General features: G+C 39.6%; 1 protein-coding gene across 5 annotated transcripts in view; it reads left to right on the top strand.

The window, feature by feature from the left end:
* Positions 1–14,228, top strand: part of NTRK3 (neurotrophic receptor tyrosine kinase 3) — a 445,036-nt gene that overhangs the window by 327,922 nt on the left and 102,886 nt on the right. Inside the window, exon 13 of one of the 5 annotated variants that reach the window (XM_044665440.1) lies at positions 1,210–1,601. The exons of the other annotated variants lie outside the window; for them this stretch is intronic. Coding sequence (XP_044521375.1) covers positions 1,210–1,328 — 119 coding nt within the window. The 3' untranslated portion in view covers positions 1,329–1,601. Of the gene's footprint in view, positions 1–1,209; positions 1,602–14,228 lie in introns of those variants that run through there. 5 annotated transcript variants of the gene reach the window in all.

Here is a 14,228-nt window from a genome sequence, read left to right as displayed (position 1 = left end):
ACACACACACACACACACACACACACACACACACACACACACACACACAATTAAAATTACAGATGCAGGAATACACACAGCTAATATCCTTTAGTCGAAAGCTCATTTTAATCTGAAACTAAAAAGCAGCTTCCACTTGGAGATCTGCTTTGGTTTACCCAGGTTATAAGAATATTCTTTATTAAGCCCAGAGCTATGAAGAGAGAACAAAGAGCAAGCTCGAGCATCTTTTCTCTGTTACTCTAAGAAATCCCCACCCTTGAATCTGGTTCCTTCCTCTGTTGATCCTTTGGGCATGATTTCATCCCCATCTGGTTTGACATCATGAGAAGGCAAAGAGGTCAGGTGCATTTGTTCCATACTTTTCTACTATGCTGGTGGAACTAGTTGAGTAGAGTAAGCAAATAAGAAAAAATGACAATCTCAAAAAAATTCCTTCCTTCTTTTCTTTCTACACCACATATATATACACATATGTATATATATATGTATGCATACATATATAAATACATGTGTGTGTCAAAGTTATTGTGCCATGTGTGAGGTGACATTTTCCTTTTGGTTGCTGGTGGTAGAAATGTCTCCCCCTTTAGTATACAGATCCTAGGGGAAAAGAGCTTTCTCTTTCTGGTAGCTGGTAGTTTGTGATCCAGTGCCAAGGCCATTCCTCTTACCTATTCCCTACCTTACTGCTTGTCAGGAGCCTTTAACTTGTGGGCAATATTTGTTCTGTCCCTTAAAAGCACTTTTCTTTTCCTCGAGAAGTCACATTACTCAAAACTTGAACTGGGAGAAATCTCATCTTTCTAGGGAAAGAGAGACCCAATTTTAGGGAGACTTTAAGAGCCCTCGCTGTCAGTACAGAGCTTCTTTCTTAGATAGTCTGATTTCCTCACTCCCTTCCAGGCTAATTGGAGGTGCCCAGTGGAGGCAGCAGCAGAGGGTGTGTTTCCAGTCCTTCAGACAGTGCTTGTTTTTAATTTTACCCCCTATCCCAACCCCTCCACTCACCTTTCCCTTTTTGCTGTTAATTGATTTTACTATTCACAATATACCTCAGTATTACCTCTGACTATATCTTTAGCTGTCCCCTTTTCAAACTCCCCTCTGTTTTCTGTCCCTTAGTTTGGATCTTCTTTTGGGTTTTTTGGTTTACTTTATTTTTCTTTTTTCTTTTTTCTGTTTTGTTTTGTTTTGTTTTGTTTTTAGGTTTCAGAGAAGTTATGTTGAATCCAATAAGCCTTCCTGGCCATCCCAAGCCTCTTAACCGTGGCATTTATGTTGAGGATGTCAATGTTTATTTCAGCAAAGGACGCCATGGCTTTTAGAACTCCTTTACAGCCTCCCTGGTCTGATGTCACCTTGGTAGGCTGGGCCCTAAGAGAGGTTGGAAGCAGTAGGCCATTGTTCTGTTTGGATCCAGGGCTGCTAAACAGAACACTTTGCAAATCACCTGTGCGCACCCCACTCCCCTACAAACACACCTTTTAATACCAACAGAAATGGGTGGTCTCCCATAGGCCAATGGCAGGGTTGCCCTTTTTCTCCAATGATCACTGTGTTCCTTCTACTTTCCTTCAAGGCACCACCACGGTGAGAGCCAATAAAGCAAATTTAAAACCAGTGCTCTAGGAGCTGTCTTTTAAACACACCTAGTTGTTTTCTTGCTTTACAAAAAAAAATACAAAATAAAATAAACTACTCCTCTTTGGCAACAAAAGTCAAGCCTGGCAGAGCTCAGCCTTGCTCTGGCCTTGCTTTCCTCACTTGGACACTTGTGGGTCTCCCTGGCTCTCCTTGGGACATCATGTCACCCTCTTAGTGACCTCGCTGCCACCCATGTGACCTCAGACTGGGGAAGAGTCACAGACAACACTTGCGCAGAGGTGGAGACGGCCTGGTAAGAGAGGAAAAGCCAGATTTGAGTGTTGGCATCAATTTAGGGTCCCGGAGGGAAGAATGGAAACCAATTTTTTTTCCTTTGGTGGAGAAATTTGTATTTACTTTGAAATGATCCTCCCTTCCCTTCTCCTTATGTCCTCTTCTTTAAGAAGAGGGCTCCCAGTGTGTGCAAATGTTAGAAAACTCCCAAGGGGAGATGAGTATTTTCTCTAGCCTCCTCTCTGGCCTCTCTGTCCCCCAACTCTGCTGTTTTGATGAGCTTTGCCTGCAGGATGCCTTGCCTTTGCCATGGGAAGGAAAGATCAGGCCATTGAATTGGCCACTCCGCCAAGACCATGGGGACCAGAGAAGCAAGGGCCCTGAGGCCCTACCTGCCTCTCCACCATCCCTGGATCTTCTCTTTTTCTCCCTATATCTTGTCCTTGAGTCTGAGAATCTTTGGAACCCAATTTATACATACTTTCAAGGCAAAGATGAACTGAAGGGGGAAAAGAAGCTAAAATTGGCCTTCTGTGGCCCTTCCCCAGCACCAATGGAAGTGTCAATCCTGTTCTCTGGTCAATATTTGTGTTTTCTTTGTTTGCTTTGACTCATGTCTTACTCCATGGCCACACTCCCCGGGGAGAGAGGACTCCCTTCCCTTCCCTCCACTTGGAAAAAAAAGCCAACAACAAAGCAAACAAAACCTCTTAATCCAGTGGGGAGAAGGAAGGGCTAGAGGGCTCAGCATCTTTTCAGAGTATGTTCCAATGTTGGGTCTCTTCCTCATTGGAAGAAATAATGCATAATTTTAATAATTTAAGGAAGGGTAAACATTTTTTGTGGCAATCAGATTCTCCTGAAATACTTTCCAGTTGAGCCCACTGACTTGGCTCCTCTATCCAAAGTTCCCCCAGTACCTGCTCCCTTGAGGAATACACTCTAGGCTGCAGTTTATCCTCCTAATCATGAGGTGTCTAGCAATGGGAATATTGGAGGTCTTTGAACATCTCCTCCACTTCCTCCCAGGTTTTTTTTGGTAATTTCAACTCAGTTAAAATTTTGTTTCCACATTCTCACCTCTGAAATCCTTCTGAGTAGAAGTTTTCACGTCAGATCTAAAGACTGATTTTGTAGATTCTGCTATAAGATTTTTGGAGAAAACTCCAAACTTCTCAAATTCTCCCTTCCCTCTGTAGTGAGGTCTAAGCCTCCCCCTTTTTTTCCCAAACTCTATGTGGATGGCTGAGTTTTACTCCAGGGCTTCAAGATATACCCCTCTGTCCTGCCAAGGTGGAATTCATGCCATCCCTCTACACCTGCCTTTCAGATCTCCCCATTGCTTCCTAACAGCCCTTAGAGTCCTTGTTGCTCTCTATTGAGCCTGAGGGAACAGGGCCTGCTCCCAAGTGTGTGGCTTTAAGGAGTAAGCGTGAGGATGTTTTTTAATTATTGTAAATCATTACCTCATTTCTGGCCTCACAGGCATCATCCATCCCAACATTCTTTATCCTGCCATCACTTTCACCTTGTGCTATGACAATGGGACATTGCGTTTCCACAGAGACTTATAGGAGTGTTCAGTGTATAGTTTCTTAATAAACACTTTATTTTCTAATGAACTGACTGTATCAGTCGTCTTCTTTGGGAACTTTTAAAGAAAATATGTTAAAGAGGTACAAATGAAAGGCTGCCCTTTTTCCTTTTCTTGTTGGGGCATTCTTTGTTATTACTACTAAATATTGTTATTATTTACTATTTACTTAGTTTGACCCTATTTGCTAGTCTGCACATTTTTATTCCTATCAGTTATTTTCTCAGAGCAATTTCTGAGAAAGATTAGTGGACTACAACACTGTGTATCTTTACTTGACTAAGGAGAAATAGAGGCTCAGAGAATTTTAATAGATCACCTAATGTTGTGCAGATTCAAAATCTGAACCTAGGAACTCTCTTTTCTCTCTCCTCCACAGCCCTCATTCCCTTCTTTTCTTAATACTGCTTAAACCATAGATTTAATGCTATAAAGGTCCTTTGTGGACATTTACTCCAGCTACTTCATTTTTCATGGATTCAGAAGCGAGAAGTGATTTTTCCAATCCCACACAGTAGTCAGAGCCAGGATTTGAACTCATGTCTTCTGACTTCGAATCCAGTATTCTTTCAGAGCCCTTCAGGGTCAGCATTGGACTTTCTGGTGGAGCTTTGACTCCAAGTGAACACAGGCATTAATCCTTTTCAGAATGTGGGTGCTAGGAGGAATGATGATGGGCTTTTTGTCATTTGTTTTTAGATTTATGTTTGTCTCAACAAAAAAGAGATACGATTTTCTCCATGGAACAGAGGGAAGTAACCTTGCCCAGATTTGCTCAGGGGTGGAGCATAGCTCCACTAGTAAATCATGGAAGTCAGGAATTCCTTATTTAGCTAGAAAACGTTCCAGTGAGTATGCCTCATTTAGGCTGATGGGGGGGACGTGTTAGAAGCTTAAGAATCCACTTATTCTTTAGCCCCTAGAAGACGCCAGATAGAGGTGAAATAGATGGACTCTGGATTGTTGAATGTGAGGCAGCCAGATAATGTGAATTACAAGGACCGTATTCTCCTCTTTCCAATGGGAAATGATTGTGTGTGTATGTGTGTGTCTAAGTGGGTGATAGTATACATGTATGCATGTGTGTGTGTGTGTGTGTGTTATATGACTGGGATAGTGCAAAGAATCCCTGATAGCATTTGAATCCTTTCATGAGTGGTTTTGTCTTTTCTCTGCACAATTTCCCAGGGAAGCTGTTCCAACAGAGTAAGGTGGGTAAAACCATAATGAGAAGCCTCATAGAGTTAAAATGAATATGATACTTGCTTCCTATCTGTCATTCAGACAATCAAAAATCAATAAGCCTGGGGGCAAACTAGGCGGGTCAGTGGATTGAGAGCTAGATCTAGAGATAAGAAGTCCTGGGTTCAAATGTGGCTTCAGAACCTTCCTATCTGTGTGACCCTGGGGAAGTCACTTAAACCCCATTACCTAGTCTTTCCTGCAGTTTTGCCTTGGACTTGATTCTAAAATGGAAGGTATGGGTTTTTATTTTTCAAAAAATCAATAAGCATTTATTAATTCCTTTTTGTATGCCAGATCCTATGAGAGTTTCTGGGGTTCCTCTGCTCTTGAGGAATTTACATTCTATCAGGGTATTCAATGTGTACACATAGTCATAGGTTCAAAATATAAATGAAATAAATCTAAGGTAACTTGGCGGGGTAAAGCACAAGTGGGTTTGGGGTGGTGAGGAAAAGCTGACCTCGAAGGCTGTTCTGAGAGTTGGGAGATGAGGGGCAAAGGCAGTCTTTATTAAGGCAGAGGGATGAGAGATGGGAATGTTATGTATAAGGAAGGGTAAAAGGACCAGTTTGACTGAACTCTAGAATATATAAAAGGGGAAGGAAGTTTAATGAGGCTGGAAAGACAGTTTTGAGCTTTGGGCAGCAAAGGATTTTAAATGCCCCAAACAGGAGTTTGTATTTGATTCTAGAGATGCTAGGAAACATTATCGAGGAAGGAAGGACATGCTAAGGCCAGACCTAGGGTTCAGGATTTATCACTTGGATCAATATATGAAAGAAGATTCAGAGTCTCAATAGTCTAGGTGACATATTCTTTATGTCTGTCATGTTTTGTGACTTCCTCTGGAAAAAGGAAGCCCCTCTGCTGGATAGCCTGGTTGAAGGTGGAGAAGGAAATGGCGAGCCACTCCAGTATTATTGAAAAGAAAATCTCAAATGGAGTCACAGAGAATCAGACACAACTGCAATGACTGAACAATGACAAAAAAAGAATGCAGTTCAATTCTAAATCATTCCACAGCCCTTTCTTTCCCAGGGGAAGTGTGCCAATAGACATAAGTAGGGGTGTGTCTTGTGCTGCTTTACTATTTTTTTTTTTTGTGGAAAGGGAATTATTTTTTTCCCTTGGAAATACTTAGTTTATTTAACTCTACAAAGTAAATTTAGAGAGAATAAACTTTCTCTTCCATTTTTGCTAAGAAAAAGGAAATGAAATACAGAATATAAGATTAACATTTCATTAGTGGCAAGAAGAAAAAAAATGACAATAGTTCAAGTTCATTGGAGAGTGGTGACATTTTCACGTAGAAATTAAGTATTTGAACTCTTGCCTACATGTATGCCTGAAAAGGAATTATTTTTTATGGTTTAATTATATATATACACACACATACATTTTTCTATGAAGCAATAATAGCCTGTGCCTTCCAATTTGGAGACAACTTCTGTAGTCTCTGGTGTCATCTTGGGGACTTGTGGTAAATGACCATGACAGGACTAGAAAACCTCACACCTCCCTGAGGAAAGAGATATACCTGAGTTGATTCTTAGGTTGGAAGACTCATGGAAGAACAGAATGGATCCTACTCTGTTCTCTTTTCCTGTACTCTCAGGACCCTGAGCAACCTTTGTATGTTCTAGGGGTTCTAGATGCTCCAAGTTGTTTTTGGAGGGTTGTAGTTTGGTTACAACCTTCCAAAATTTCTCTGGAGGAATATAGAAGGATGTTGGAACCAATATACTCTCCTAAGAGTTTAGGCTTATGTTAACAGTTGCACTTAGCAAAATAAGGAAATTTATACAACGGTCACATGGGACAGTTTGGCATGAGTTCCTAATGCTACGAAGAGAACATGAACTTTTGTTTTCCTAATTCCAGTGTTGCTAGATCATGGAACTAATTCACTGTCTCTGGGGAATGTGTAGGTAGGAATGACTGGGGTTAAGATGTGGGATACTTCTATAGATAGCATGAGAAAAAAATATCATAAAACACTTTTTCTTACCTCAAAAAGCCAGTGTCTATGCCATCATAGAATCACAGATTCCAAGAATGGAATGAGACAAAAAGGTGGTTTGGTTTGGGTCTTCTACCATTGTTAGGCATGCCATATTTTAAGTACATTGGTCAAAAAGGAATCTTTACTTAACCTTGGAGAGATCTGTGATTTCATTGGTGTGATCATTCCCTACATGGACTAAAAGGATAATTCTTTCTATAACTATTAAATAGTCTTAATGAATTGCTGTGGCAGGAGGAGGGAAAAATCATTTGGTAGCCACTCTCTCCTAATTTAGCTAGGCTGGTTCCTGGACAACAGATAAGCAACCCATTACTAGGTCCTCCCATACTGAAAATCTTTCCAGCATGGTAAGACCTGACAGGCCTTGATCATCATTGATAAAACCTTGGAGAACCTTGGATCCCCTCAGTGCTCTGCTGAGACATCAGAATAGTAATTTCATGAACACTTCAATTGATATAATTTCAAGAGCCCACGGAAAAGTGGTTTTTGCAACATCTCTTTATCATTCCATTTTACATTTGTTGAATGACTGGCTTCTTTGAAAGTCTTTTATCTCATACATTAGAAAATATGCTTATGGCATAATGGAACACTGACATCTACAGTCTTGGGTTCAAATACTGTCTCTGATGCTTGTTACATGTATGATGTTGGTCAAGTCGCTTGGCTTCTCTGGACTTCAATTTCCACATCTGTAAAATCAATGAGTTGGACTAAACGTCCTCTAATTCCTTTTAGTTCTATAGTGATGATTCTATGATCTTTTCCTATGAACATAAGTAGAGACTGTTTCATTCTTTGTACCTTTATCCTCGGTGCATAGCACTTAGTATGCAGTTAATGCCTGTGATTGATTTCACCTAAATTTAGTGCCTCATATTTAGTGCCTCCCAAAAGGAAGTTGAAATGATAAAATGATTACCAATTCTTTGAAACGTATAAATAACTGTGGGTGCTGCTGACCCATTCCTCAGAATGGCTGCTGTAGGATGGCCAATGGGTAGAGCATCCAAAGCACATTTGTTTTAATGTCGAAAGAAGTGGTGGAAAAGAAGAATTTCCTATAGCCTTAGTAAGGGAAAGCAGAAAGAGGGGAAAGGCAATATGAGAATCTCTTTAAGACAAGGTGGTAAGGTTGGCCATTTGTGTCTTGCTCAACTTTCATCAACATCCCAGCAATACTCTGTTCACTTTGGAAGGCAGGATATTTAATTCTACCCAATGACCAGAGCAGTGCAACAGGGGCTTTCTTTGAATAAAAAAAGCTGAGAGGATTGTCTGCTACCTTTATTGCTTGTTTCCTGAAGCCAGATCTTCAACACACCAGGCCTTGGGTGGGAGGAAAAAGCAGTGAACTCTTTACTAAAGTGTAGGTTGGAACAACCATGGGTTTCTTATTCCTTCCCCTTCCCTCCTCTCTACCAAGTCCAGCTCCCTCAAGTTAAGCCTAAGCCTTAGCAGAGGATCAAGTACCCCCAGATACAGTAGTGAAGCTTTGACAGGGGTTTTCATGCCGAGTAGGAAAGTGCACAAGGGAGACAGATCAATGCTGGACGACTTCATTGCTGTTTAACTTTTCTGCACAGCGCCAGAGATGGATTAGGCAAAGAGCTGGGAGCCTTAGCTACCTCTGTGTTTACTGACTCCTCCACTCTTGCTCCTAACATGGCTGCCAATGTGGTTCTGAAAGCAATAGTAAAATGAAAATAATAGAGAGGGGCAATGATAGCATACAGATAAAGTGTGAGATCAAGGAGGAGTGTAAATCTACTCATGGTTGCCCAGAGATAGATTCCAGGGAAGCATACCCTGGAAATGACAATGGGGGTGGCATTGTGGTATTAAGGCAGAAAAGGCACTTGATCAAAGGATTTGGAGGTAGAAGGGACCTCTGTGTCCATCTAGTTTTCTATCTGTATTTTTAAAAGTGAGGAAATTGAGTCACAGAGCTATTAAAGATCTTTCAATAAATTACATAGGTGGAAAGTAGCAGAGGCAGAATTCAAAATCATGTTATTTGACTAAATCTGGTTTTCTTTCCAGTATATCATGAGGGGTCTAGTGGTAGGATGAAAAGGGACTTAATTTCAACCTGTATAATAGGAAGATGTATATGTGTGTGTGTGTGTGTGTGTGTGTGTGTAATTTTTTTTAGGGGTAGAAGGGATCCACTTCAAACACAGGAGAGAGGAAATGGATGACCAGTAAAACAGGCCCAAAGATTAATGACCTTCTCTTCTTTATACTCAAAAAAACCGCTAATGAAAACCTCTTTCCCTTATCCCACTCTGTCCCATAGTACCTAATCTTCAGGCTAGTTGATAGTGAGATCCTTCTAACTTCTACTTTCTGTTAAAAATTAAAGGTTCTCTGTTTTTACCTTCAAAATCTACTTCTGATAGCCCCCTAAACCCTTCCACTTTTCTATATCTGAGAATACTTTCACAGTTGGATAGGATATCTTTTTCATCCTCTCTCAGAAGCCTAGAGTTAGCATAAATGTATGTGCAGGGAATGAATAGGGTACTAAGTCCTCTCATTTCTAACTTTCAGGAGGACCATCTATATTCTTAGTCATGGTCTATGAAAAGATTGGATTCTAGTTTCTTTACCTAGTGACTAACTCTGCTGAACTAGTTATATACTCTGAGAGTGAGGGAGCTCCATGACTTCTCAGAGAGTGATCCCAAACTCCCTAAATAAGAATCTTTTATTTTTTCTTTCATTAGGGGCAGGATACTATTTATTGCATTCTCTACAATAACAGTCCTCAGGAAGTGTATGTAGAACTTTATCCAGTAATCTCTTGACATTGTGATATGTAAATGTATCCTGTAAATTACCAGGATGACATAATTTAAGAAATTATCATCTTGAATTCTCTGATCTTTTATTCTTCCAACACTAATGTTAGCTGACCCTTTTTTTTTTTAATTTTGGGAGCAGACATTTATTAATAGCCAAATTTCTGCAGCGATTTAGAGAGACAGCCTAGTGTCATAATTGTAGAAAGTCAGCCTCAGAGTTGGGTTCAAGACTTACTTTTGATACCTACTGATTATGCTATTCTGAGAAAGTCCTTTAACCTCTCATGTTCTAGGTGATTCTCTAACACTCAATTACATAGGAAATGTCAACCTATATTTGTAAAAGGAGTTTCATCATTTGGCAGTTCCCTGTATCAATGAAATAATAGATCTATTCCCCACCTTAATTTTTTTAAGTTTTACAGAGGTTTTCCTTACAATAACTCTATGAAATAGATAGAACAAATATTATCCTCATTTCCTCATGAAATGGGACTGAAATCTTAAGTGACTCATTTATAGTCACACAACTAGGCAGGGTTACAACTAGAATTCAAACCCATATTTCCTGGCTTCATGTCCATCATTCTTATTATGCTGCTTCAAAACCATTTAAGTTGCTATGGCAGGCCTGAGTAATGAGAGGGATATGTAAGTGGAAAGGCCTACAATAAATGTTGCTATAATAATGAGAAGGACCTAAGATATGGGTGGACCTACAGATGCTAAAACATATAAATAATGGACAGAACCAAGGAAATAAGGGCATTTCAGCTCCTTCAGGAGTATGGGAATAAAGTGAATATGGAGGTCGAAACTCATATTAAATTCCAAAGACTATCCAGGAATAAGGCAAGATGAAACTACATTTGACTGGAATTCAAGAAGGGACAAGGATTGGTGGTAGCAGGGGACAGGATGATGATCTAGACAGAGCTGCAGGGAAATCAGCCAAGCTTTACTATATCACAGATATCTGTGATGGCATTAGCATATTTGAACAGACTTTCTAGGAGGTGTTGTGTTAAAGATATTACACCATGCAAGAGATAGTCTGAATTTCTCTGAAACATAGAGCTTGTAGAGAGAAGTTTTGGGTTTGATTTTCAAAAACCAGGAATTCCTCTTTCTTCTACTTCACACTCCACCCAGTCCTGCCTTTTTGGGAATGGAAAGCAAACAAAGTGAAATAAATAAGAATGATTTCACTGGGATCCAAGTGTGTGGGAAGAGATGGCAAAACAAAAGACAGTAAAAGATTGACTTTTTATAATGGTGAAATGAATTGGGTTAAATTCACTTAGCATCTTCTGTATGCCTCAAAAGGATTATCATCACCTGGGTATGAGAGGGCAAACATTTAGGTGCCTATGTGTGGGCTCCAGGATCATGACTTTTCCATAGTGATGCTTCAGCTTGAATGCAGAGCACCATGATGGTTCTGGACAATGTCATTTGGCTTTTGCCATGGTAAGTGATTATGATGATAAAGCTGACTTCATCTGACCTTTTTGTTTTTATGCTTTGTTTTGGACTGGGTATATGGTGGCTGTTGCAATAGAATTAAGACTGAGAATACCTTTGGGAGAACAAACCCTGAGAGAATCTAAATTTCCTAGATGCCCATCAAATATTTTGCTCCCAAATTTATTCTTCAATGAGAAAGGCAAGCACCTGCTCCTGTATGAACTAAATTTCTTAACAACAGTTAAAAAGAAGTTGAAACACTGACCTGATTACTCCTTTTACAAAACTTTGAAACACTGTTTACTTTTAAAACTTAAAAAATAACCCTAACTTTGTCCCAGTTTGATATTTACAATTTGTTTTTAAGACCATATTTTTACTCATCTTTGCTGAATACGTTTTTCAGTGGCCTTTGGTGAAGAGCATTTATTCTAACCCCAGAATTTGACTTCTAAATGGATTGTGTACTAGTAAAGTTATAGGTACACAGACAGAATTAGAGAAATATCCCTTACAGACTAATCCACCTGAGTATACAAATAGGACTTGAAAAGTATCAGGAGCACATTGGATAAAGGGTTTAAACTTAGAATTTAAATTTAGAAGATAAGTCACAGAAAAGATAAGAATGGAACTCACCAGACTTGGGTTTTCTCCTCCCTATTCTTCTAAAGGATGGCTGGGTAAGTTGTTTCCATTGTTTCCAACCTCTATCTGCTCCATCACTAACTTCAGCCTTGTCTATGCAAGGCATGCTGATAAATAACCATTATAGGGAGCTTCTCTAAGACCCTAACAGAACTTCCAAAGAAGAAAGAAACCAATTCCTGGTCACCTAATAGGTAATGAGTTTAACTTGTGTTCAGCATATAAATTTTGAGTATTTGTGTTCAACTTTTGTTCTCTGATATAAGGGCTTTTCACTTAGAGTTATAGGTATGGGTGGGTCTCTTGGTTCATTTGGGAATGAATGACAGGTTCTAGAAATGCAACTCAGCAAAGAAGAAAGTTAGCAACAGAATTGGGAGCTGAGTGACATAAACAGGTACTACACATCTCAACTAAGACCTTCCTTCAATACTCCTTTTAGAATATCACTCTGCAAAGGACCCTGATGTGGGTCATATATGATATTCTTACATTGTCCATAAATGTGGGTCAGTAGAAAGATAGTAGTAATTTGGAATTATTGATTGCTAGTTTGAAAGGGAAAGATGTGGAGGAAACATAGTGGACTATTAACTCCCTACATATTAGTAGTATGATATGGCAGTGCAAAAATCTAATGCAATATTAGCCTACATTAGGAGGGCCGCAGCTTTTAGGAATAAAGAGGTAATAGACCACCTGCAAGGCATCATCCAGAGTACTGTTTTCAGTTCTGGAAACCATGGTTTAAGAAGGAAATAAATAAGCTGGAGAATGACCAGAGGAAGAAAACCAAAATGGAGAAGAACTTTGGATTCATTGTCAGATGTGTATCAGTTAAAAGAAATGGGGATGTTTAGTCTGTAGAAGAGGAAGCTCAGGGAAGGCTTGATAATTCTCTTCAAGTACTTGAAGGGTTGTAGTGTGAAGGGTTAAACTTGCTATGTTTGGCCCCAGAGGTCAGATTCAGGAGCAAATTTAGAGTTGAGGCCAGGAGAAAACCTTGTCAACAATAAAACTCATCTAAAGGAAAATCAACTCCACAGGTAAATGGAAACCCCTCCTAGAAAGTTTACAAGCAGGGGCTGGACTATATCTTGTTGGACTGATGAATGTGAATTCCTTTCAAGTATTGGTTGGAATTAATGACTGCTGACTTCCCTTCCAACTCTGAAAGTCTGTGACTATGGAATTTAGTGAATTCTCTTTCCAGCAAGAATGCCATAGTCCATATTTAAATGGTACATGGAACAGTTTAATCTTTTCGATTGTCATAACTGCCAATTGCTAATCAGCTACGTGGATTTTTTTTTTATGATAAAGTCTGTTGTTTATTTTCAATGCCACATTTTTTTCCTGAGGGAGAGGGAGTATGGAGGGGAAGTGGGTAGGGGTAGGCTGGTGTTCCAGGGATGCTCCCAAGGAAAAGCTATGTGGATTACCAGCTACATCATTAATCTGTTCTTATCATTAAGATAATGACTGTTATTAATTTGGATTTTTTAATGGCTTGATTAGAAAAACTACTAAGGACAGAGCACTAAAGTTAGAAGATCTGGGTTCAAAATTTGCCTCTAGAGGGCAGCTGGGTAGCTCAGTGGAGTGAGAGTCAGGCCTAGAGACAGGAGGTCCTAGGTTCAAACCCGGCCTCAGCCACTTCCCAGCTGTGTGACCCTGGGCAAGTCACTTGACCCCCATTGCCCACCCTTACCAATCTTCCACCTATGAGACAATACACCGAAGTACAAGGGTTTAAAAAAATTGCCTCTATTGTTTATTAGTTCTGTGATTTTCAGTAAGTTACCACATTTTCCTCTTTGGAAAAATAGGTACAAAATACTTGTACTAATAATGGCTTTGTGCTTCACTGTATACAAGCTGAAGCATGCCCATTACTGTTTTTTAATCTATTTCCTCTCTGTAAAATGTGGATTATAATGGTCATTAACTGTAACATGCTCTAAATATGTGATATTTTGTTTGTCAATCAGCCAACACATTTTAAGTTTCTACCATGTGCAGAGTACCTTGAAATGCTTTGAGGGAAGATATAAACTTTGAATTAGAAAAAAATCCTTGTCTTCAAAGAACCTGTGGTTTATTATAATTTATTACAGCAAAGGAAGCAATTTTCAGTCAAATAAGCTGATCAGTTAATGTCTTCATATCACTCAAATCTGTGCTCCTCTCTAGAAGTTCCTACTCTGCCTTCACTCCAAGTTTTCCTCTATCTGAGAACAAAGGAAGTCAAAAGTGATGTTCTTTTTTTTTTTTTTTCCACTAGTTGCAGGTTGGTCAGAGGTTTTGTTCAAAACACAAACTAAGTAAATCAATTACTCATTCATGCATATGTAGTAGGCATTCCAGGTGAGCTCCTCCCCTCCATTTCTCTCTGGTGGACTTTCCCCATCTCCCACCTCATTTACACTGTAGGAGGCATGCATGTAAGTGCCTCCTTGCTCTTTGATGGAGGATAGCTTCAGGAAATTAAAAAAAATCACACACACACACACACACACACACACACACACACACACACATATACACACATATATAT

The sequence above is a fragment of the Gracilinanus agilis genome, chromosome 2 (assembly GCF_016433145.1).
Source record: "Gracilinanus agilis isolate LMUSP501 chromosome 2, AgileGrace, whole genome shotgun sequence".
NCBI lineage: Eukaryota > Metazoa > Chordata > Mammalia > Didelphimorphia > Didelphidae > Gracilinanus > Gracilinanus agilis.
Note: the sequence above shows the minus strand (reverse complement) of the source record. Positions and strands in the feature narration are given on the sequence as shown.